Source organism: Chelmon rostratus, chromosome 6, assembly GCF_017976325.1.
Source record: "Chelmon rostratus isolate fCheRos1 chromosome 6, fCheRos1.pri, whole genome shotgun sequence".
Taxonomy (NCBI): Eukaryota; Metazoa; Chordata; class Actinopteri; order Chaetodontiformes; family Chaetodontidae; genus Chelmon; species Chelmon rostratus.
The window spans coordinates 428,290-451,929 of NC_055663.1; the positions used below are offsets into that span (position 1 = coordinate 428,290).

General features: G+C 40.1%; 1 protein-coding gene across 1 annotated transcript in view; it reads right to left on the reverse strand.

Annotated features, from left to right (window-relative positions):
* si:dkey-246g23.2 (solute carrier family 66 member 2) overlaps positions 1 to 23,640 on the reverse strand; it is a 53,081-nt gene that overhangs the window by 14,300 nt on the left and 15,141 nt on the right. Inside the window, exon 4 of the mRNA XM_041939223.1 lies at positions 7,794 to 8,010. Within this exon, the coding sequence (XP_041795157.1) occupies positions 7,794 to 8,010 (217 nt within the window). The remainder of the gene's footprint in view (positions 1 to 7,793; positions 8,011 to 23,640) is intronic.

Here is a 23,640-nt window from a genome sequence, read left to right on the forward strand (position 1 = left end):
CAGCCACACGGCCCTTTATGGAATGAGTTTGACATGCCTGCTCTAAAAGGTATTTTAATAAGCCAATAGGAAATGAAATCCATTCACTAATGATACACTTTTAATTTCTTTTTGTTTCCAGGAACATTTCAAACAGAGCCCATCTTTAATGGGGCAAGTTATGCAAAGACTGCAGTACAGACAACAGTCACTGATCCCTGTCACTGACAGAAATCATAGATGGCTGAGATCAACTCAGTGACGAAACATCCACACAGTATGTCATGCAAAAATACAAAAGCAGTCAACAACAAAAACATATTCAGACATGGATAGACACGAGGAGTCCCCATTTTTGAGATCAAAGAAAAAAAGCTAGTAACTCATGAACTTCAGTTCAGCTCGCATTATGATTACACACATTAGCATAAAGAGCATCAAAGGACGGACGTTAAGTCATATATGTGGTATAAGTAATATATGTGTCAGTCTTTGCTTTGTCCAAAATGGTGTCGCGTCACAAATTTAACACAGGAATACTGTGTCCAGATAGCTCTTTCGATTGGTTGACATCTTTTTAGATTCAGTACCTGAGCAGTTCAAGACAATTTTCTGAGTTTATAGAATTGAATACGCATCAAACACATTCCTGTTACGACCTGCCGATTTGAGAATAGAGAAAATGTTTTTTATCTGCATCTCGATCTGTATCTGCATTACTAGACAAATAGTGACAGACATCTACAGCAAGTATTGTAGTCCAAGACTCAAAAAATACTCCATCTGGCAATGTTAGCAAATAATTAAGAAAAACCATCCACGCATCTTTTTACACAACAATAAGAGGCTGAAAACAGTTGCTTTTCACTATTGCACAAGTGTGTTGGTTTACAAAGAAAACACTGGGGAAGGCTGCTGCCAGTGTGCCGTGGCCTTGACGTAACTCTTGACTTCAGTTTTGTTCAGAGCTGTTGGAACAACATGGTCATGTCATTTACCATGTGTTCACTGCTGTTATGGAAAACAAATGGTACTGTACAGGAGGCATTCTTTGTATACATCTGTTTCCAAATGCACTCATGATTTTTAAAATGTCTTGCCTACTTTACTTGCCTGTTCTACAGAGAACAGGCAAGTAAAGTAAACACCCCAAATTGCTCTTCTCCAAATCCTGACCATGTACTGTGGAAGCAAAAGTGAATGTGAGGTCTCATAACAGTCTCTTGGCAGGCCCCAGGACAGACAGGACTCGAATATAACAGTGAGAGCTACCTCACTGACTCATACTAACTGCACCCTTGCAAACACTGTTACATGTGCTTTGCTGACACACGAAATGCATACACACTCTCATACATGCATACATGAACATATCAAACAAATGGTTAAACTCTTTTGCTGTACATCTATCACACGTCCTTCTCAGCTTGTGTTAGGCTTATATGCATAAAAACATGTCAAGATGTCCTGAAATGCTGCATTTAGTTAATTTAAACACAAGATACTTACTATATATATATATATATATATATATATATATATATATATATATATATATATCCATCCATCCATTATCTATACACCGCTGAATCCTTTGCAGGGTCACGGGGGGGCTGGAGCCTATCCCAGCCGTCTCTCGGGCGAAGGCAGGGGACACCCTGGGCAGGTCGCCAGCCTACCACAGATATATATATATATATGTTCAAAACTAGAGCTGCAACCCAGGATCACTACCTATTACATGTCTATTCTTTTTACTTATAGTTAAGTCTAAAAAATAAATAAATAATAAACAAAAATAGCCACAAAAAGACGATCACTACTTCCCAAAGCTCATGGCGACATCTTCAGATTGCTTGTTTTATTTGACAACCAGTTCAAAAGCTCAGAAACTTAATTCACAATGGCAGAAAAATAATAAACATAAAAAGGCAGCAATCTCACACTGGAGTCGAATTCTAAAAAACAATGCTGCAATGTTACAACAAATAGAAAGAAAGCACTTGTTGTGTTGTGTGTTATGTTATATTATCCTGACACAAGCAACATTTTCACCTATGTTTTTTTTTAGCTTTTACGACTTTGGTTTAGTACACCGGTAGATATATCTTCTTCATCAGTACAAAATTATGAGACATAATATAACATTCATAGTTACAGTACAGTCTGAGACTAAACTCCTATAATAGCCTGCATGGTACATTTTTAGTGCCTTTGATCATCATCATCCGTGAAGTGAAAACACCAAATGTGCATAAATCAAAATTGTGTGTCCTGGTCTTTGTTTCAGAAATAAAATGCTAATGCACCTTGGAGCATCCCTCCTGCATGGCCCCTGACAACACTGTCAGCCAAAGTGGTCATAGAAGAAGCGGTGTCAGTGCCTGGTTCCCCATTCTTTTCATCAAAATAAATAAATAAAATATAATAATATATCAATATAATATTAGATGTAAAAAAAAATATTTTGAAAGACAAGGTGAGGTTTGAATTGGGAGTCCTCCATTATTTTGACTCATCAACATTTAGCGCTTTTGCTGCCAAAGCTAACGTTTAGAACTTTTGCAGCCTAAGCTACGTGGTTCTTGTTTGTCCTGGGTTTTTGTACAGCAGAATCGCTGATGGGAGAGCACAACTGTGCACATGCACTGTACCATACTGTATATGCTGCAGGTGTCCTCACACACCTTCCAGACATGCTCCCACTTAAAGACTCACAACTCTGGTTCACAGGTCAAAGACTGTCTGCATGGTATCCTCCAGGGCCAGACTGTAAAGATAATGGCCCTTTGTCTGAAACGGTCTCGAGGTAACCTCGAGAGAAATGTGAAACCTTCAATAGGCTGCTATCGAAGGGACGTGGCAACGGGACCACCATTCACACTTGAAGGGTGTCACCTAGAACTGACAGCAAGAAACAAGCTGCTAGCTGTGAAGGTGTGAGTGAGACAGAGAGGGACTGGTAGCTGAGTGTGGAGCACACACACAGGTGGGACAGGTGTTTATCTATTCTTTTTGCTGGACTCAACTGAATGTAGGTAGTTTGACTACTCGTGTCATATTCATGACAATAAAGAACAGTACATTTTATTGAGAAAGACAGAAAAGAAGAGTAGAGGAGACGAACGGCAGAGGAGATGTCTAAGGAAAGGAAACTAACGTAGATAAGTATCTGTTGAGAAGGGAAGCAGTGCTGTATTTGTCTGAATCACTGAGTGACACTGGCGCAGAGCTGGGAGAGGAGAACTGGAGAGAAGGCAAAACAGATAAAGTTTAATGAGAGGGAAGAGAAAAACAGGCAGGATCCCCTGGCAGCCGAGCAGAGTGCTGAGCAATCATACACACAGAAACATTTCTATTTCTACAAACATCGCAACTTTACCATTCAGTGTAGCTTCCACCTGAAGAATCAGTGCTGTCAAATGTCAGATGGGTGACAGCGTTGCTCAACAGCTGTGAGACAGAAAGCTGACATCTCCATAAAGTCAATGTTTAAAAGCTAGAAACAAATGTATTCTTTGAACAGCGTGTCATACTCTAAGTAGTGTAGTTACAGTACGATAAATGTGATAAATGTGCAAAATGTGCAAAATAGTAAATCCATTCAGTACCACAGCTGTAGTTTGGTTCACTCACACACACCAAAGACCCTCTGCTGTGTTGTATGTTGGTGACACCCATCCTGCATTATCAGCGCTACATGAAACCGTGTTAGCAAACCTACAAATACTCCGTAGAATGAGGGCAACTCATGCTTTTATCTTCTGGTGGTCAGACAGAGCTTTATGAGCATTACCAGTATTTTTCATTCTTTTATATATTCACTGGAATCTCACTGAGAGTAATGCACTGTTCACACTCACATAATGACAAACATTCACATCTTGATGTTGCCCAGAACAACCACAGTCTGATTTGATGGCCACTGAGCAGCTCCAGCGGAGCAGTTGGGGTTTAAGGGCTTCGCTCAGGAAAGTGTTAATGAGTGTGTGTGTTAATGAGGGGGGGAGAAGCTCTTTTCATTTCCCTATTCAACTTTGTTCTGCCAGTCCAGGGATCAGTGTACCAGTTTGAAAATGAGGCTAGAGATAAAGTGGGCTCACTTTCAGATACAACCTCTACTATACATTCAACCATATATTTCATATCCATCTGTTTTTTGTACACATCATGCAGCCTCGCCTCCCTTTTATTGTATCTTTCAATCACCACTCCGTCCCTTCCTCCTTTTCCCAGGAGTAGTGGTGTGAGTGTGAATGTGTGCACACATGTAAAGTGTCAATGATGACCGAGAAGCATAATTATGATGAGATTTAACGTGCCAGTGTGTTCGTCTTTCTCTCTATAATTCTCTCTGGTTTTCCAAAACCGTCTGTTTGAAGGCAATCATTTGGCTGACCTGGAAAAAGTGAGCAGTCCTTGATGAAATGGATCAATACACTCATCACCACACCTCAGTAATAGGACTCAGGGGAGTCTGACAGAACAACACTAAGTAACCGCTTCACATGGGATAACATGAGAGGAAGTGCAGACTATGTGCTGCATCATCATATCTGGAAAACAGTTTGTTCAAGCTTAACTGAACAAATGGGAGAATCCTTAAGTGCACATGAAGTAGGTCAAAAGATCTGAAACATGTTATACATGCAGAGACAGAAGTGCTGAATCGGCTGTTTCAACCAGGCAGGGCCATTTGTCCAATTAGGCGGGGGAGATCGATGTTGAGGTTCGGAAATATTCATGTTGAAATTGAAGTATTTTCTGGAAAGAGTCATTTAGTTTTATGAAGTATTTTCCAGCAACTGTGTTGTTTTTGGTGGCTCATATTATATTATCACTGAGCATGCAGCGTTTAGTGAATTGATGTTCCTTACTCTTTCATCAGTCAGCAGAGACCTAATATAGTGCTATTGTGTATTTAATCTTTGGTGTGATATTCACTCTGAGTTGAATGAGTGCTCATAGAAAGTGCAAGCCCAGATGTGCACCCTGAGGAGACTTTATGTGAAACGGGGCATATTGCCGAGAAAGAACGCCTTGCATACAGTAAATAAACTATACTGCAGCTCTACTGCATTACTCGAAGACTTTAAAACTTCAGTCTATTCAGAGCTTATTTCTTATGTTTAGGATCCATGTGAGGTAAAATACATGCAGGCTTGACTGAATTTTCCCCTACACAGCTACTGTGGCAATAGGAAGAATTGAGGAAGAACTGTGGATGCACAGTGAACACTGGAGAATGCAGTAGGTGACAGCTCTGTGGTTTACTGCAGTGAAGTGAAAAACAGGCAGCACCCTCAAGAAACAAGGCCCTTCTCACCTCCACTTCCTTCCCAAGTGTACAGTAGTTCTATGGTATTCTTATGCTTTGGGGAATCAACAAAAAATGTAACACAGCAAACAAGGACAGAACAGCAATGGTGAAGAAAAATGGGATTAACAAGCTGAAAGGGGAGAGGAGGATATGTATCTGCAAGAGCCAAACTGTAAACTCGAGACTTACAAAGCATCAGCAGGATCCTGTCACAGTCTAAGCACCTGCACTGGGTCATTATTCACAAAAATCATGTTAATGTGTCAGTCATGAAACAAGGGACTAATTCAGTTATTTGACTGACAGACAGTCAAGCAGTATTTTCAGTGTCAGTATTTTAATTGATCAGTCAGTCTTTTTTATCAGCCATGCATGGTTCTAGGGATGGTAAGGGTTGGGCTATGCATTACTATGGTCAAGACTGAAATATCTCAACTACTGAGTGAATTGGCAAGAAATGTTAACATTCAGGCCACATTCTGGATGAATTATAACAACTGACGATCTCTTTAACTTTTTATTTAATTGATAACAGCTGAAAATGCTAATTTGTCCAATACTTTGGTTTATGACTTATACCGGGATGAGACTACATGAATTTAGCCCGATTTCGAGCTGATTTTTGCAGGAATATGCTCATAATTACTAATTCCAGATTTAACATTAAAGTGGTCTGATGCAGCCAACACAGTCAAGCCTGCTCCTTGTAGATAAAATAACTATGGAAATAAAGTTACTATATGTGAAGCTAGCTGTACCTGTTGTAATTGTTATCTGGATGCGACCCAGTAGCTATATAAATATTGGCCGAATGGGCTGAAGTTTACAGCGCCTCTTGGAGTCTCTGGGTGGCGTCCTGAAAAGGATACCACCTATAGATTCTGTAGTTCTGCTGGGGGACTTTAATGTCACATGGAATTCAGAGGAGCAGCCTGAATCCCCCTTTCACCCATTCTGTTTGTAATATTCATGGACATGGTCTGAGGTGCAGCTGGGGGTTGGAAAATGTGAAGTCTGGGGACCTCTGAATTGTGTCTTTGCATCTTTAGGTTCTGGACTGTTGATAAGATAAGACATTTTGCTGACATTTAACAGACCAAATGATTAATAAACTGAGAAAATAACAGCAAATTAATCTATAATGAAATGAACTGTTGGTTGCAGCGAGGGGACTGGATTGGGACCGGGATCTCATGGGAGTGGGCGGTTTTAATGCTGCTGCAGGTGGAAATGGGCGGTCAAAAAATAAACAGTGGGTCCTGGGATTTAGCTGGCACTGACCAGAAGGATGTAGTCAATAAATGAAGTTGAAAAGAAAAACAAAGCTGTTCATTACAATAAAAAGTAAGGCAAGTCTGACATCTGTGAGAAATCTCTACGTTACTGACAAAGATGGACCCTGGACTTTGTTGGTTGTGACAAATGAGCAGTATTGACCTACAACATCTAAATTGGAAGTGAGACTGCTGATTAGTGTGTTAAAAGACAGGCATAAGAAATAAAACGGCCTCAGCAAAACAACCACAGTCAACGCACATGTTCTAAAATAACAAGTCAAACAAATACATTTAATGCAATTCTCCACTGGACAAGGTCTATTTATTGTATGAGTATGAACATAATCCACTAGACTGTTTATTAATGCTACACAGTAGAACAATGTGTTTTCCCTGAGTAACAGAAGAATAATGAATGGTCAGAATGTTTGCAGGTCAGGACGTGAGTAGGCACACACACACACACACACACACACACACATTGTGGGAGCGGACAGTCATGGTAAGAAATCCAGTGGACCGGGCGCGAGTGAGTTTAAGAAGAATTCCCACGCAGGGCTCTAGTTGCAGCCCTAAAAGTCATATATTTTGTGACATCTGCATTTGTAGTTTCAGGATCATCATCAAAATCCCCCAGTGTGCATGTTAAATTTATGTCTGAACAACTGGCCAGCAAAGCATGCTCCCACACGACACTACACTCACACACTCACACTCGTGCACACACACCCACGTGCGCGCGCACACACAAACCATTCAAAGATTGGTTTGGATGAATGATTTTTGCACTGACGACAGACAAGAGACATAATGAGGAAATAATGATCATAATTAGTATGAGGTTCTGTGCCATTAGGGGTGTAATTGATCTCACAGTCGTCTACCTGAGAGGCCAATGAGTATACACACTGACCTTCGCTCACTTAACAAAAAAAACATTCATTAATGCAAGCTCAGCTTTTTGTTTGCCCCCCTCCTTCCCCTTCTACCCCCTCTCTCCATTCAAAGTGACTTTGAAGTCAATGTGGGTACAGTCTTAACCTTGCAAATTATGATATGTTGATTCTTTTAAGTCATAATTACTGATTTAGGGAGGGCAGATACGTTGTTATTTTACACTATCATCATCACCTTTTTTTTATTCTTAGTTTTCTGCCATTAATGCAGTTTACACATCAGACCTGAAAGGAGGACCTGTTCCAGCTTGCGTGTTGTACCTCATGCCTTTGGTGGAGCTGTTGTAGAAGTTTTGCAGCAGCTGTGGGAGGCCCAGCATGGCTTCAAACATCACGGCCAGGGAACCCAGCGCCTCCACAAACACAGCAGAGTCCAGCAGCAGCAAGGTGATGAGTGCACACAGCACGGTGAAGCCAAAGCAGAAGAGCAGGTAGTCCTCAAACGCGCTCCACTTCCAGAAGTAGTGAAAGTCCAAGTCTGAAGAGGGGAGAGAAAAAAGCAGATACAGAGAAACAATTTAACTTCTGCTCAGTGCTTGGTATCAGTGTTGTTTACAGCAAGGAAAAAATTAACAGAATAGATGTGCCAGGTAGAGGAGACAGGAAACCTGAAACAAAGTGAAGATTGGGGAAAAGTGTGGGAGGATTTAAAAAAAAAAAAGAGCAGACAGAAGAGCCTGAAGAGATGATCGAATGAAGAGGCAGAGCAAGAGTGAGGCAGTGTGTGTGTGTGTGTGTGTGTGTGTGTGTGTGTGTGTGTGTGTGTGTGTGTGTGTGTGTGTGTAGTGCTGGAGGGTGAGAGGGTGCTTACAGTAAAGATGGAAAGAGAAGAGCAATAGTGACAGGCATAGAGTGGGCGATATAGCGGGAAAAGACAGGAGGAGGAAAGAGCAGAAATAAAAGCGTTTCATTAAAGGATGCATAGATATTCTGCAAAGACAGCACTGCTAAATCAATACTGTGCACGTGCATGAGTGAATGGAACAAAGACAAATGAGATACTGCAAAGCTTTTACATTGCTATTACTTTGGAATAGCCTGGCCTTCGGCAAGGCCAGGCTATACATTTGGAAAATGCATTACCTTTGGTATAAAGCTATCTTTCCACTGACACAACTCTATTTATCATTTGTGGCTTTTATAATTCACTGATAAATATCAACACCACCGCTGCCTGAAGCTGTTGTTTACCACTGAACATGACTTGAGGAGGTGGTCCGCACCCAGGACAGAGTACACAAGTCAGAGTGTCATTTTTATTTGGAATTGAAGCAACATTTAAATAGTCACAGTGATTATTGGGACTTCGTTTCGGCACTGTTAGCCACACAGGCTGCACAGAGGAAGGAGAGGAGGATTAGAGATGGGCTGGAGGGATGGAGGGTGAGTGAGTCAGTAGCCTTGAGTCAGTCAAGTAGATACATGGAGGCTGAACACGCTGTGTTTCCCATCAGGCTGAGCAGAGAAAACACAGTATGGAGCTGACAGACTGCGAGACAGAGAGAAGGATGGACACTGACAGCTCGAGAGTTTTGAGATATGCTGACTCAGCCCGTCCGTCTGTGAGCAGAGCGACTCAGCTCTGTGTATTTTAAGACGTGTGAAAGTTGCTGTTTGACATCTCTTGCAGGTTGTCTGTCGGATGCTCGGTTCTCTGGTCTAATCTGCAGGTTATTTTTTTAGTTTGGCCACAGATCATGCAGGATCAAGACACTGGTCAAGGGATGCATGGGTTTTTTCAGCTCACGAACGGACAGGAGAGAGTCCACCGCTCTCTGTGTCTCCCTGTTTCTCTGTCAGCTCTCTGAATAATGCAAAAGCCTCTAAAATAAAGTCCACTCATTAAGTTACTGTGGGAATGTAACACACAGAAGCACACACAAGAACAAATTGCCGTCCCAGTAGATTTCCTCTCTTGAACTTGTTCATACTTAACTTGGGAGCAGAGGTGCTTCATTACACGACTGCCTTCTCTGGTAAAACATTTGGTTAATTTATTAACAAAAATACAGTAATGCTGACTGAGCATTTCAACAACTTCTTCCTGCAATTCCTGAGGAACTCTGCACAGACTTCTGATCACAAAATCATCACCAACACTCGATTTAGCAGTTATTTATGAAATTAAGCAGGACACAGACCAATCCACACACTGACCACTGAGCACAGACCTTATTAAAGTAAACCAATAAAAAGGAAATGAAAAAAGAAACAATGATGATAAGAAGCATCTTGTCTAAAAATGCAAACAGTATATTTTCGTATCCACATCATCCATTCCATTTCATTCTCCCTCCATCCTGTTAAACTGTTTACATGCTTTCCAGTGGAGAGGAGTTTAAAGAGGGTTTATTGCAGTGTGAGACTGGACCACATCTGTATTGTGTGTCGAGAAGGGACAGCTCGGGTTCAGCCATGTGATAGAGGGGTTTGTGGAAACAAGTACTGCCATTTCTGCCCAAATTCACACCTGGCTGTACACTTAATTGGTCTCTTCAGCTGTTCAAAACAGCTCAGAGCAAACATGTTCTCTTTAGACTAGTCAAGGCACAGAAAAACTCACAAAGGTCTTAACAAAGTGGTTAATGGCGCATTTATCAGAAAACGTAAAAAAAAAAAAAAAAAAAAACTCACTGAAAATGTGTGAGACAGTGAAAAGCTATGAAAAAGCTAAAAAGACATCGCAGTTAAGGTCATTGTCACTGGAAAAAAGCAGCATTAAGATAATACTTTGTGTTGCAGTATACTTTTGGCTGATCATTTTAGTGCATTTTGCTAAGAAATAAAAATATCTGATCTTATCTAGATGATGTACACACATTATTGTGCAAAAACGGCAGTTGGAAAACTCTATGATTTCCACGATGCAGGAACCACAGATGGAATTGTTGAACTAGATAATTAAAACAAATCAAGTGTAAAGTGCAAGATATCGCAGAAATTGTCAAAATGTTGATGCAACTTGTATGAGAGCGAGAGCGAGAGAACTCAACAAACTCTCAGAAGTGCAACCACATTAGCAGACGCAGGACCAGCGTATGTTTAGGAATTTGTGGCTGCATGCATGGAGTCAGATATTCTGCTGGAAAAAAATGAAAACACTATGTTCATTTCTGGTGGAGTTCTCTGACAGCGAGTGGAGCCTCCGTCAGACCCACTTACGCACTGTGTTGGAGCTGCATACGGAGGCTGTCCTGCACAAGATTGTTGCATAAAAAATAGTGCATCCTGTGTTACACCAAAGTCATTGATTTGCATTAAATTTCAAATATTTTCTTGTTGGACTGTTGATTAGACACTTTGATGTCGAAATGCACTTTAATTGTAAAACACAGAATTCAGATAAGCTAAAAGAGAAAACACAGAATTTGGAAAAGAAAGAAATGGGATGTGTTTAAGATGGATTTCAAAGGGCCCTACACACATAACAGAATCACAGTGCCCAGTGCAATTACCGTAGCTATAATTTCCAACAGCCTCTGTGTGTGTGTCTGCCACAGGGGAATGAGGCATACTGTAACAGGCCGTACTGTGCATTATGTATACGAGTTTTGATTTGTTTCTGTTGCATAATCATTTCAGCTTACATGTTTAGTCCAGTTTTGAATTTGTCGCTTCACTGCCCTGTATGTTGGAAAACACTCTCTATTTTTATCTTTTCTGTGCAGAAAATGAACAAAATTAATGAAGTTTTAACAGAGAGCCACAATATTTCCCATTATTTAGTCCCTGCAGTGGTCTGTCTAAGCTCTGTTCAGTCACATCCGCCGACAACAAAAAAGCTTGTCTGCATTGTCTAATGCATATCTATTCACAGGGATGGCTGGCACATTCATTTGCATAACATTTTGTGTAAAACAAAAGCCATTCATGCAGAAACATCCCAGTAATACATTCATGAGTCAATGGTTTTACAGTTGCTTGCATGAATGCCTCATGGTGAGACACCGTGTGCCTTTGAATAGCTGTTTCCTACTGGCAACTACAAATGATGTGCTATAAGCAGCGAGGTTGAAAGGTAAGATGAATGTGATATTAGGACAGTCAGCTTAGCACAATCACTGAGGTCAGAAGCAGTTCCTTGCAAAAACAGAGAAATATACTAATATACTAACAAAAACCCAAACAAAATCAGGCACAATAAGTACTGGAAGCCTGTGCTTTCATTTAGGTCATCATGGCTATAGATGCTACCCAGTTTAAGAGCCTGGATTTGCTGGTTATTGATATTTACAATTTTAATATAATACATATTTTATAACATATTACAGAATTACAAAGTAATTTCACAATTCATCCAATTACTTATTTATTTAGCACTGTATATACTATATATTCGGTACTGAATGTAGAGTTACTGTAGAGTATATAATATATATTTTATTCATGACTTATTATTTTATGTCTCATCTATCTAGAACAACATTTTTTCCATTTATTACCTTTTGTTCACAGCATGTTTTGACAGCTAATTAAAAAATAACAAAGAAAGAGAAAAAGAAGAAATAACATACAACCAAACACACACGACACCATGACTTGAGAGAGAAAGAAATGCCTGCTGTTCATGCACTCAGCAAATAATCTTTCTTCAAGAGCACTCCTACCTCTGAGTTTCTGCCGCAATAGCTCCTCTGAAAGAGGGCAGGTTTGACCTTGTGAGTAAACCACGACTGTGTGTCTCCACGGCTGATTGCTTCTTCACTGAGTGTTTGCGTGTGTTCTTTCTAGCCTCTCGACCCAGACGGGGCGTAACTAATGAGCTCTATTGGCATTAATGACCCACAGCAACAATCCTGGGACTGTGTGACCTCTGCTATGCACTGATGGATTTAAGATTCTCACCCTTTCATAAAACAGCTCCATATACAAGTAGGACCACACATTCTCCACTGACAGGGACTGAACAACCTTGACATTATACGCATGACAGGAGCCACTTGTGTGTCTCTATCTATCCATTAACAGAATGGATAGATAGAGACAGGCAGAGAGGGTCTATTCAAACATTTTCTGTAAACCTGCTGGTGAAGACGTTCAGCTTCGCGACAGGAAGATTGATGGCTGTGTTTGTCTGTGTTACGTTCGATTAATTCTTCTAAAAAAACACACCATTCAAATATCTATTTTTTGTGCATTATGTTAATAAAATGGCAAACCAAAACAGCCAGAGACATACTACTTGTCAAGGTATATTCAAGGTCAGCATCTTTGAAAAGATCTGCATACCTACAGATTGCAAAATAATTAATAAAATAATGTCCTCCACCATGTTGTTATTATAATTATAATAATTCACTCACTTCAACTGGTGCCGGTCTACGTGTCCTGGAAGATTTTAACATCCCAGACAAACAGGAGAAATACCAGTAAAAGATGGTCTGTTTATGGAGCCTATTTTCCTTCGTTGTTGTGTCCAAATGACCAGTGGGGAAAACAATTTTTGATATTATTTTATAATTATCCAATATTGAGTGAGAGTGCTGTAGCCAGCAGCCATGAAATAGGCGCCAAGATCCTTTTTTTGTTTAACTGGAAACAGCTGCTATATCCTTCCTGCCAAAGCCACTAGATTCCCTTTGCAGAGACAGTAATTTTATCTTCATAAAACACACTTCAGTCAAACTCCATTTAGGCCAAGTAAAACTCACCAAAACCTTCTTGGTTCAATGTTCATCTTTTCAACAACTGCCACAAACTCTGGCTGCTGTGTCAGTGCTGCTTTTTTCAGAATTGAATATTAATTTTCACAATTTAATGTCTGTATGTTTTTACAGTTCACCTGTGTATGGTTAATAGCCCTTATGTCTCCAGCTGTAGGCGCACTGATTGATTTATGGCATACTGTCGAACCCACACATCCACCACCACCACCATCCACTCTACCCTCCAACATTCATTCTCACTCTAGCGCTTCTGTCCACTTTCCTCCCTGATGGTCAGTGGCTGGCACCTGCAGCTCCGAGATAAAGGAAAGTCAGGTCAGACTGCCATCCAGGCAGGAACACGGGCCAGCTTTCTGTCTGGAATTCAAATGGGAGCGTTTTGTTTGTGTGTGAAGACCTTTGTGGACATAAATAAATTATTTCATATGATTTTGAATACCAGTGTAGACGGGTCCTGGTTCTGGATTTGCTCTCAGTTACTAGGAGCAGAGAGTCCCTGGTAAGATCTCTACTCTCTACGTCTTGTCTTCTATGTTGCACTGACTTGCTAACTCACTTTTCATTCTCCCTCTCACTCACAGTACAGCACACCTTTGTCCTCCCTGTACTCTTCTTCTCCTGCATATAAGCAGAGAAAATCAGAGATAAAAATAAAAGCCCGACATCGGCACTGTCCTTCACTTGTCCTGACTGCATCCATATAAGCCTCTGTATCTTGCCTCGCAAGCCAGTAAAATCTGTAAATGTCTGAGATCTTTTCAAGATCACACAAGACCGCAGGTGGTTTGTCCTCCAGAAGCTTCAGCATTCTCCTTTTGAAGTTCTTGCTTGTTTAGGATTTGCTGTCTACAGAAAAATTAAAGTTTGACAATGATTAAAAGAAAACGTTGTTCTTGCTATTTCATGTGTATTTGGTGTGATTTTTTTCTTGTCATGGGTTTTAGTTGGTGAGCTGGTATCTAGTAATCCCAAACACTGTGGCTATTTTCATCTCTGCCATCCATGACAGAACCGACAGTCTCAGGGCACCACAGCCAGACGGTCAGGGCCGTGGATGCCCGGAGGGTGTGTGGCCCCTTCTACCACACAGCCAGTTTGGCATGGCCCACTTTGGACTGGCCGTTGTGCTCTTTAAAGAAAGTTACATGTTTCAAATTCCAAATTCCATGTAGTTTTCCTAAAACTCAATGCGACGCAGCAAATAAACAAACCTGTGTTTCCCAGTGTCATCATGTTGGACATCTACAATAGCATGAGATTTAAGTAGCTAGCTAACAATTAGCTGTCGCCTCTCATTCAGGAGGGAGTTGAGGTGACAAAATATCTCAAAAATCTTTAAAGTGTCCATAGAAATAAATGTTATCTTTATGGATTATATTGATGCTGAATTGACAAGAAGACTGTTGTTAAAATGTCATAGTTCTTAAATGGAGTTTGGCATAATGTCTTCCCCAAAGAGTGCATATTCTTTAACTTTTTGTCATCACCACAGAAACACACGGTAACAGCTAGCCTGACATTCACTGACTGCATATCGTTACTGGTTTGATTAATAGTTTATAGTCTAATAATGTGTGTCTGTATTGCTGATTGATAACTGTGCCTGATCAGGCTAATTATCAGCTTAAGTGTACTCAGTTTCTAATGGCAGTATGCAGTAAACAATCGCCCTTTGTGTGGGAGTTTTAAACGACTTTCCTGAACATGATGTGCTTGATGGTTTTATTAATGACTCTTGATAAAACTTGAAAGCTCAGCATTCTTGTAGCCATTTTTTTTAGCTTCCCTTTTAGAAGTAACATTAGCATACAGCAAATATTTCTCTGCATAATATCTCCTCTTTCTGTCAGCTGCTGTGTGTCTGTAGTGCATCTAATGACGAGAATGAGATGTTTCTCATCAGCGTGTTTAATGTTTAATGTGTAAAAATCGGCTTAAGTCATTTTTGTGACAGCTCTTATGATCTCAGACTCGAATGCTAATAGTTGCATGGGTGTTGAAATTTGTTCAGATTAATATTGAGCCCATTTATAGATTTTATCATTAAAATATAACAATATAACAATCAATATAATGAATTGTTCACATTTAACAAATCAATCAGGGCATTTTGTGGTGACATGCAGGTTACAATTTTAATGAACTCAGTACAGTTTCTCTTAATTGTTGCTCGTCTTCTGTTTTGTCTTCACACTCTGTAATTATCGCTTATTGTTATTGCACATCCTCCATTTGGAACAGCAGGAGATTCAGATGAGGCAACACATCCTCTGCCTCACTTTTATTTTTTCAGACCAGTGTTGGCAGCTTATGCTGTCAGACTCAGGTTGTGAATGCTTGTTTGATAGCAGAACGTCAGAGCAGTGCACTGACACTGAGCTGACAGTGAGCAGGCAGGAATGTCTGTGATTACGCCCATTATTGTAACTACATACCATGCAACTGCTCAGTATATGAACTCTAACACATTTCTATTGCTCTGGCTCTACTCTAACATGTTGGATTAGTAATGAAACAATAGCTGTGAGATTAAAGTGCTGGCTTTCATTTAACAGGGTTTGATAATCACATTCAGATTGAGTTAATAATGTTGGAAATTTTTGACACAATCTTGCAATTTTAGGAGAATGCAGCAAGGTAATGAGAGTCTCGACTGTGTGCCATAGAGTTTATCATGTGCTGGTACTTGCAAATGCATTTGAAACATTCAACCACTCCTGCCTTTTCATATGAAGTACATTTATGTAGAAAAAGTGATACTTGTTATAAACAACCTGGCTAACCAATTGTGAACTCACTGCTCAAGTAGTTACATTCTGCTTGGGTTATTGGGGCGTCATGCTACATTTTCATACTCGAATCCTAAACTTCTCCACCATCTCTTACTTTTTGCTCCTACGAGTGTTCCAGGGTTTAAAACTTGTTTAAATCACCTTTAACCTGATGAAAGCTACCTGTTCATGAGAATGTGCTTTTTCACGACATTTGATTATTTGCATAATCAACAAGCCCCAAAATACTATAGGGGGCTACCCATTCCACTCTGTTTGTGGACAGGTTTCATTGACAAAAAGAGTAAAAAGAAGAATTTCACACTGCTGAACTTGAAGTCCTGCAGACAACAACATAACAAGTTTAGCAATATGTCAGTGGTGGTATTAGGGGAACCAAAGCTACATTACAGTAATACAGCTGTCAATGGTAATTGTCAAGCATGATATGGTGAACAGAACATTAATTTTGCATTTCATCTGATTTTGGTTACAAACTGAAACTATATGTATAATTCTGAAATCAAACAAGTTATTTCAACAAGTTGAGGCAGACTGTCTGTACGTGTCTTGTATGACAGGTTTGGACCAACTTGAGACAGACCTAAAGCTCTATGTACAAAAACCCTGGTGAATGCAACAAGTTGTTCTTAGATTGTATGTGCCATAAATCTGCTTGTATGAGTCCTTTTTTTTCATAGCAGACGTAAAAGGGTTCAGAAAGGCGTAAGTGGGGGTCTATGGTATTGTGTGTGTTATGGATGATAGCTAGACAGTTATCACTGTGGTAAAGCCAAAGTGCTGAGATGCACTGCCCTTGGTGCTGAGGATGGTGGAGTGGAGTGGATGGAATTGAGAAGGTGAAGCATTGCTGGAGCACTCACAGTGATAGAGTATGACAGAGGCAGAAGAGGAGTCGATCAAATTAACTACACTTCGGTTTGTTCTTGACTAATTCTGTCCTCATACACTCTCTCACAGACACATTAGTGATGTGTGTGGAAACACAGTGCAGTACCTCATCATGTACATGCTGTATATAGACAAAAGTACTCTGCTTCTCTTTCTACCCCTGCTTCATTCTTGTCTAAAACGCTCACAGAGTCAAAGTTAAGCCCCACTGTGTGTGAAGGTGATCTGGGCCGATAATAATCAGCTGTTGACCAGATGGAAGTCAGGAAGTCCAGATAAGGACACAACAGCACAGGGGATCAAAAAGCTCCAAACTGTTTACCAGGGTCTACAAGGTCAGACACGCTATCAGTGGAAGGCTTTCTTCCTATAGAGATAAGCATGTGTAAATAAAATATAGGGTGAGGGGCTTGGGGGACTATTGTTAGCTGCAGAATTATGTGGATGTCAAACAATGTGACCTTCATAACAATGATAATGATGGTTCATAGGGTGGCGTGTCTGTGGAGCATGCATTTCCTTGGTGTGGTTTTCATGGTCTGAATACACTGAGAGTTCAGTTTAATGTTTAAAAAACTGAATGCAGCCTGAGTAACTGATATGTGCATCTGATACAGAAAGCACTGCTGCAGTTTATTAGAAGAACTAGAAGCCAATACATCATACAATATGTAATTATTGGACACATTAGGGCACTTGTTGATATTTTCTTACGTTGTAGATTCAAACTTCAGACTACATGAGACAATATGAGGTTTCAGAAACATTTGGGAAAATCTTTTGTTTGACCCATCTTAAATGTGTATAAATTAAGCATGAATGATCATGAGGTGTCTCACTTGGGAACTTGAGCCAGTGATATTGTAAATCTTTGAACAGGTTTCGTAGCCACAGTGATGGTAATGGGCTCTGACTCTGACGCATGTTATCATATGTGGACACACCTCAGTGTCTGTTCTTTATTTTTATTACTTTCTACATTGTGGATTCATACTAAAGACATCGAAACAATGAAGGAACACATATGGAATTATGTAGTGAACAAAAAAGGGTAAAACAAACCCTAAAAACAAAATAATTATATTTTAGCTTCTTGGAAGTAGCCACTTTTTGCCTTGATGAAAGCTTTGCACACTCTTAGCACCTCTCAATCAGCTTCATGAGGCAGTCACCTGAAATGGTTTTCAGTTAACGGGTGTGCCATGTCAAGAGTTCATTTGTGGAATTTCTTGCCTTCTTAATGTGTTTGAGACCATCAGTTGTGTTGTGCAGATGTAGGGTTGGTACAGAGTTAACAGCCCTATTTGACTACTTTTATAATCCATATTATGGCAAGAACCACTCAGCTAAGTAAAGAGAAACGACAGCCAATCATTACTCTGAAGACATGAAGGTCAGTCGATCTGGAAGATATCAAGAACTTTGAATGTATCCTCAAGTGCAGTAAATTCATCAGTGTTACCTCAGAAACTGTAAATTAACAGCACCCCAGATTAGAGCCCACATAAATGCTTCACAGAGTTCAAGTAGCAGGCACATGTCAACATCAGCTGTTCAGAAAAGACTGCGTGAAGGTGGGGGGGGCTTTGCTGGTGACACTGTTGGTCATTTATTAAAGGCACACTGAACCAGCGTGGCTACCACAGCATCCTGCAGCAACATGCCATCCCATCTGGTTTGCGTTAAGTTGGACAATCATTTATTTTTCAACAGGACAATGACCCCAAACACACCTCCAGGCTGTGTTAGGGCTATCTGACCAAGAAGAAGAGTGATGGAGTGCTGAGATGACCTGGCCTCCACAGTCACCGGACCTGAACCCAATCCAGATGGCTTGGGGTGAGCTGGACCGCAGGGTGAAGGCAAAGGGGCCAACAAGTGCTGAACACCTCTGAGAACTCCTTCAAGACTGTTGGAAAACCATTTGAGGTGACTACCTCATGAAGCTCATCGAGAGAATGCCAAGAGTGTGCAAAGCAGGAATCAGAGCAAACGGTGGCTACTAATCAAATATATTCTGGTTTGTTTTACCCTTTTTTGTTTACTACATAGTTCCAGTCTTCAGTATGAATCTCCAATGTAGAAAGTAATAAAAAAAACCTTGAGTGAGAAGGTGTGTCCAAACATTTGACTGGTAGTGTATATACAGCAAACAATAGTTATCCTAGATTAAATTTATCTAAATATTAGCACTTAGATAAAAGCAGCTGTTTTTCACCCACCCCAGGAAATGTTGCCAAAATAACCAATTTTATACAATTTATAAGCACTGTAATGGGTAAATGATCAAAATTATTTTTAAATTAATGAAATTAATTTTTTCTGCAAGAAACAGAGGATATCTGTATCTATTATGGTCTTGTCTCTCTCAGGATTTGATGCACACACACACACACACGTAAGTGGTACACACAGTCACAAAGACTTCTTCTTCCTCAGGATACAATTACCTCATCACCCAGCCTGAGCAGACGGTAATTAGCATAGCAGTGCCTCATTAAAAGTAATTATTTAGATAGAATGTCAATTGACCTTCCTCACTATGCAACTGGCTACTTTCCTTTGTTCCCTTCTCCCTGTGTGTGTGTAGTTACCACGCTAAGATAATGTCCACTGCAGTTTATTGGGACAGTTTATACATGTATGTAACTATAATAATGGTTGAGAGGCAAAGGAATAAAAAGAATCCATGGCAAACATAATAGCTGCAAAGGAAAAAGCAAATTAGCTGCTATTAGCTGCTTTATTTACAATATATTTAGCTATTAATTTGAAATGAAGGCAAATTCTTAACAAGTGTGTTTTAAACTACTGTATGAGCAGCAATGGGTAGAGAAAACTACGCGTCAGTCTGCTGCACAAACACAGAATCTGGTGGACATGCTGATGCTTTAGTTACTTGTTTGCACAAAATCTTTTCTTGTTAATGTCACATTGTGCCTCTTTAAATTTAAATCGGACACATCACATCAAAGATTCAAGTACAGCTTGTTTCTTTGAGTGCTTCCAGTTTAGTCCCAGAAAACAACATTTTTATTTTGTGCTACAGAAGCAAATAAATTGTAGCCGCTTAATATTTTACAATCCAAAAATGTTCTGTATTTTCTTTTTAAATGACTCTGAGGTGTGAGTCACAAAATGTAAACACATAGAGAAACTGTGTGTATCTTAGTGCTTTTATGACAACGGGCTGCATACTAGCTCTGGCAAAGAACAGTAAGATGAATCCTGCCTACTTTGATAGTCCAGCCTCTTCATATCATAATAGCAATATAGATATACAACAGTGGACAGTCTGGTGGACATTAGCTAACAATCTAAATAATATTACTTTCCACAGAAATACTAGAAAAACACCACACAACAAAATCAGCCTTGGTGTCACCAGTGATGCTGCACACTGTCAAAAACACGTGGAAACAATAGGGACTGGGCCTGGATGGTCAGCAGCTCACCACTTGTCCTTGACATGTGCCCTGGCTTTCTGTGCTTGTTTTATCACATGATGCAGTTGAAATACGATCTCAGCGTCAGCAAGCATGTTCTTGCTGCGAGCTTGCATCAGTGTCCACTTGCTGACTTCAACGGGTCAGACAGAGGAGGAGAGAAATAACACAAGATGTACAGTGTAGGCTTACGTGGAGATATTGGGGCATCACACAGACACAGTGTATCAGGGGTAAATGAATGATGTTTCAGAATGACAAAGAGAGGGTGGAGTGAAGAAAGAGATGGTTGGCTGCAGTTATTTCTGCTGCTTTCCATCCACCTCCCTTTTCTCAGGGGGCGAGACAGAGACACGTTCCCTGTAAGAGTTGATGGAACTTGTTCAAGTCAGATGATCAAAACACATCCTGGTGAGACTTAACAGTAACTGGCTGTGAGAAGGCCTGTGCCCTGCTGTTCTAAATGCACAACCACATCAAACATGCTTGATACAAGCTCGCTGAGACTGGCCAATACATTTGAAAGACACCAGTCCTTAATATCTGAATGCGTCTCCTTACCTGAGTGTTACACATTTTGACAAGAGTTTCACATTTTGCAGTATGTTTCCATGTGACATTAGCTCATCACTCAGTGTGCCCACTGCTCCAGTGTCAAGGTGTTAATTACATTGGGGAAATGGGACATGTTTTCCAACAATTCTTCTCCTAGCCAGTGAGAGACATGAACACTCATTCCTGAACCCTGATGGGTGGACTGTTGCTTTAGTAAATGCACCAACTCAAATAATTCTGTGCACTCAGTGTATTTATTGCTCTATCCTAAGATCGACACAGAATCATCTGATAGTAAGTGATCATATTAAGACATACAGAGAAACAGAATTATGGTGGCTTCCAACATGCTTATTTCTTGCGAAAATGAAAGCTTCTAACATGAAATAATGGAAGTATTGTGGAGCGTCCAGCAAAATCTAGCACCCTGCGTGAAATGAATCTTGTTAAATATATTCAGTTAGGATGAATCAAACAGTAGTGACGATTAAAAGCTGTCAATCAAAGCCCATTTTAGCTTGAACATGTTGGTCACAGCCAACATGTCAAATGAGTTTACAAGAACTTCTACAGCACATATGGACATTGCATACTTTTTGTTTATAGATACAATGTTGGGTTTATTGATTATAAAAAAAAACAGCTTTAGGATTTTGTAGTTCTGATAATTATCTGAGATGCATCTGCAGGAACGGTGAAAGTTACAAAAGTACCTACCCAAAAAAGTCTGCAAGAGAAACAGAGTCGGATCGTCTGGCTGTCTGTTCTTCCTGATATAGTTTCTCAGTGACATGGATATTTTTCAAGCTAAATTTGGATATTTGTCATGGTTTGACTTTACAGGTATATGTGTGTGTGTGTGTGTGTGTGTGTGTGTGTGTGTGTGTGTGTGTGTGTGTGTGTGTGTGTGTGTTGGGTTTGAGTCCTGCAGGCGCTGGTGTGTGCCAGTGTGGCATGCTGGAGACGAGTCTGAAAAATCTGCACAAGTCTGGTGTCTCATGCCACAGTGCCCAGGGCGCAGCACCAGCTCTCCAATTAGGACAGCAGGAAGCAGGCACCCTGCTACATCCATGACTATACACATAACATCTCCTGTTCCTCCATGAAATGGATCATGAATTCTTGTAGTTTAAAGTTTGAAAACTTCCAATGAGAGGATGTGTTTTTAAAGTTAAAGTTGCAACTTGGGAAACCCAGTGTCTCTTAAACTCATGAGTGACTCATGGCTGCTCATGACACACGCAGTAATGCTTGGATGTTTAACTGACACTAGCTCGTTAAATCACGGCATTAAATTCTTGATAACACCCTTCATAATGCATATTTGGCCAGTTGTTTACTGAAATAAGAAAAATATATTGACAAGAACAAAGATTTTTAACAGTTATAAATGCCTGTAGCTTGCATATTTTCTTTAAGGCAGAGTTATTTGCTATGTTTTCTCTAACGATCAAGCTGGAGGCTTTTTAAAATTCAACTCTATCACGTTCCCTCTGATCGGGTCTAATCAGAGCACAACACACTGAGCAACGAACCATGGAGGGAATAATGAGCTTAAATCCCACAGGGATCTGGTTTTACCGCGGCACTTCCTTGACATTGTGGTGTCAAGGACTAATGCAAGAATCGCACAAGCCACACAACAATTTTTCTCACCTTATATGCATCGCTGGATGAGTTTCATAGAGATTCCTATGTTTTATCATGACACCACATCATTTCAGCCTGGTAAGCATCTAAAAACTAGAACTTCTACAGTCTAGAAGAGGTAAAGCTTGTCCATGACCAGCAGTTTTGTTTGTTCGCGGTGTGATTGCCTTATGGCCTCACAGACAAGCTGCAAACCTCTAAAAATAACCAATGCTTGGTTCCTCACTGGTGGCAAGTATGTAGTGATGAGAGGAAGAGACCAAGCAATTCAAGAGAAGATGAGAAATAATATTTCAGAAATGTGACAAAAAGAGAGAGGAGGAAAAAGCGGTAAAATCGAGATAATGAAGACACAATGGACACAGATAACTAAAGGGACTGGAACAATCAGCTGGCTAGCTGAATGATCTTTTCTGCCACTGTATGAGTTTTCACCTGCTGCAGGCTGCCATGAGCCCCTACCACTGCCCCAACAAAGACAGTGTAAATGGATATTTAAAATGGTTCTTGGTGTGTGACTTTAATAATGGAGTCAGCCAGTACAATGCAGCTGATAAGGCCATAGGCTGACAAACTATTTTCTGACATTTTAATGACGATGTGATTAATTAAAAATGAAAGGATTAGCTGATAACAAAAATAATCTAGGCTGCAGCCCGAGTCATGCACAGTTAAATGTTTATGCTCAGCTAGATGTTTTTCTTTGTATTAACTTAAAATGTCATTTGACTTTAAACAAACCTTCAGGTTTCAAGCTTTTGTCTGTTTTAGGATAATATGCAAATACTATAACAGCATTACTACAGCACTGCATTACACATAGCGATACATTTTGACATGAACAATGTAAGAAAATGCATTGTGATAATATTTTTTTGTCAAACTAAGCAGGCTTCAGTGTGGCAGAGTTGTCAGCACTGAGAGGGGATTGACTTCATGTTCAGTTAGCAGGCATCTGGTCAGCCTGGTATACACTCTGTGGACGGTATTTATCGGCACATCACGCAACAACAACACACACATACACAACCTGAAATTCAAATCACAACATTTTTTTGTTTTTTACGGTGACGGTATTATATCACCGTACTATAAAACATATAAGGGA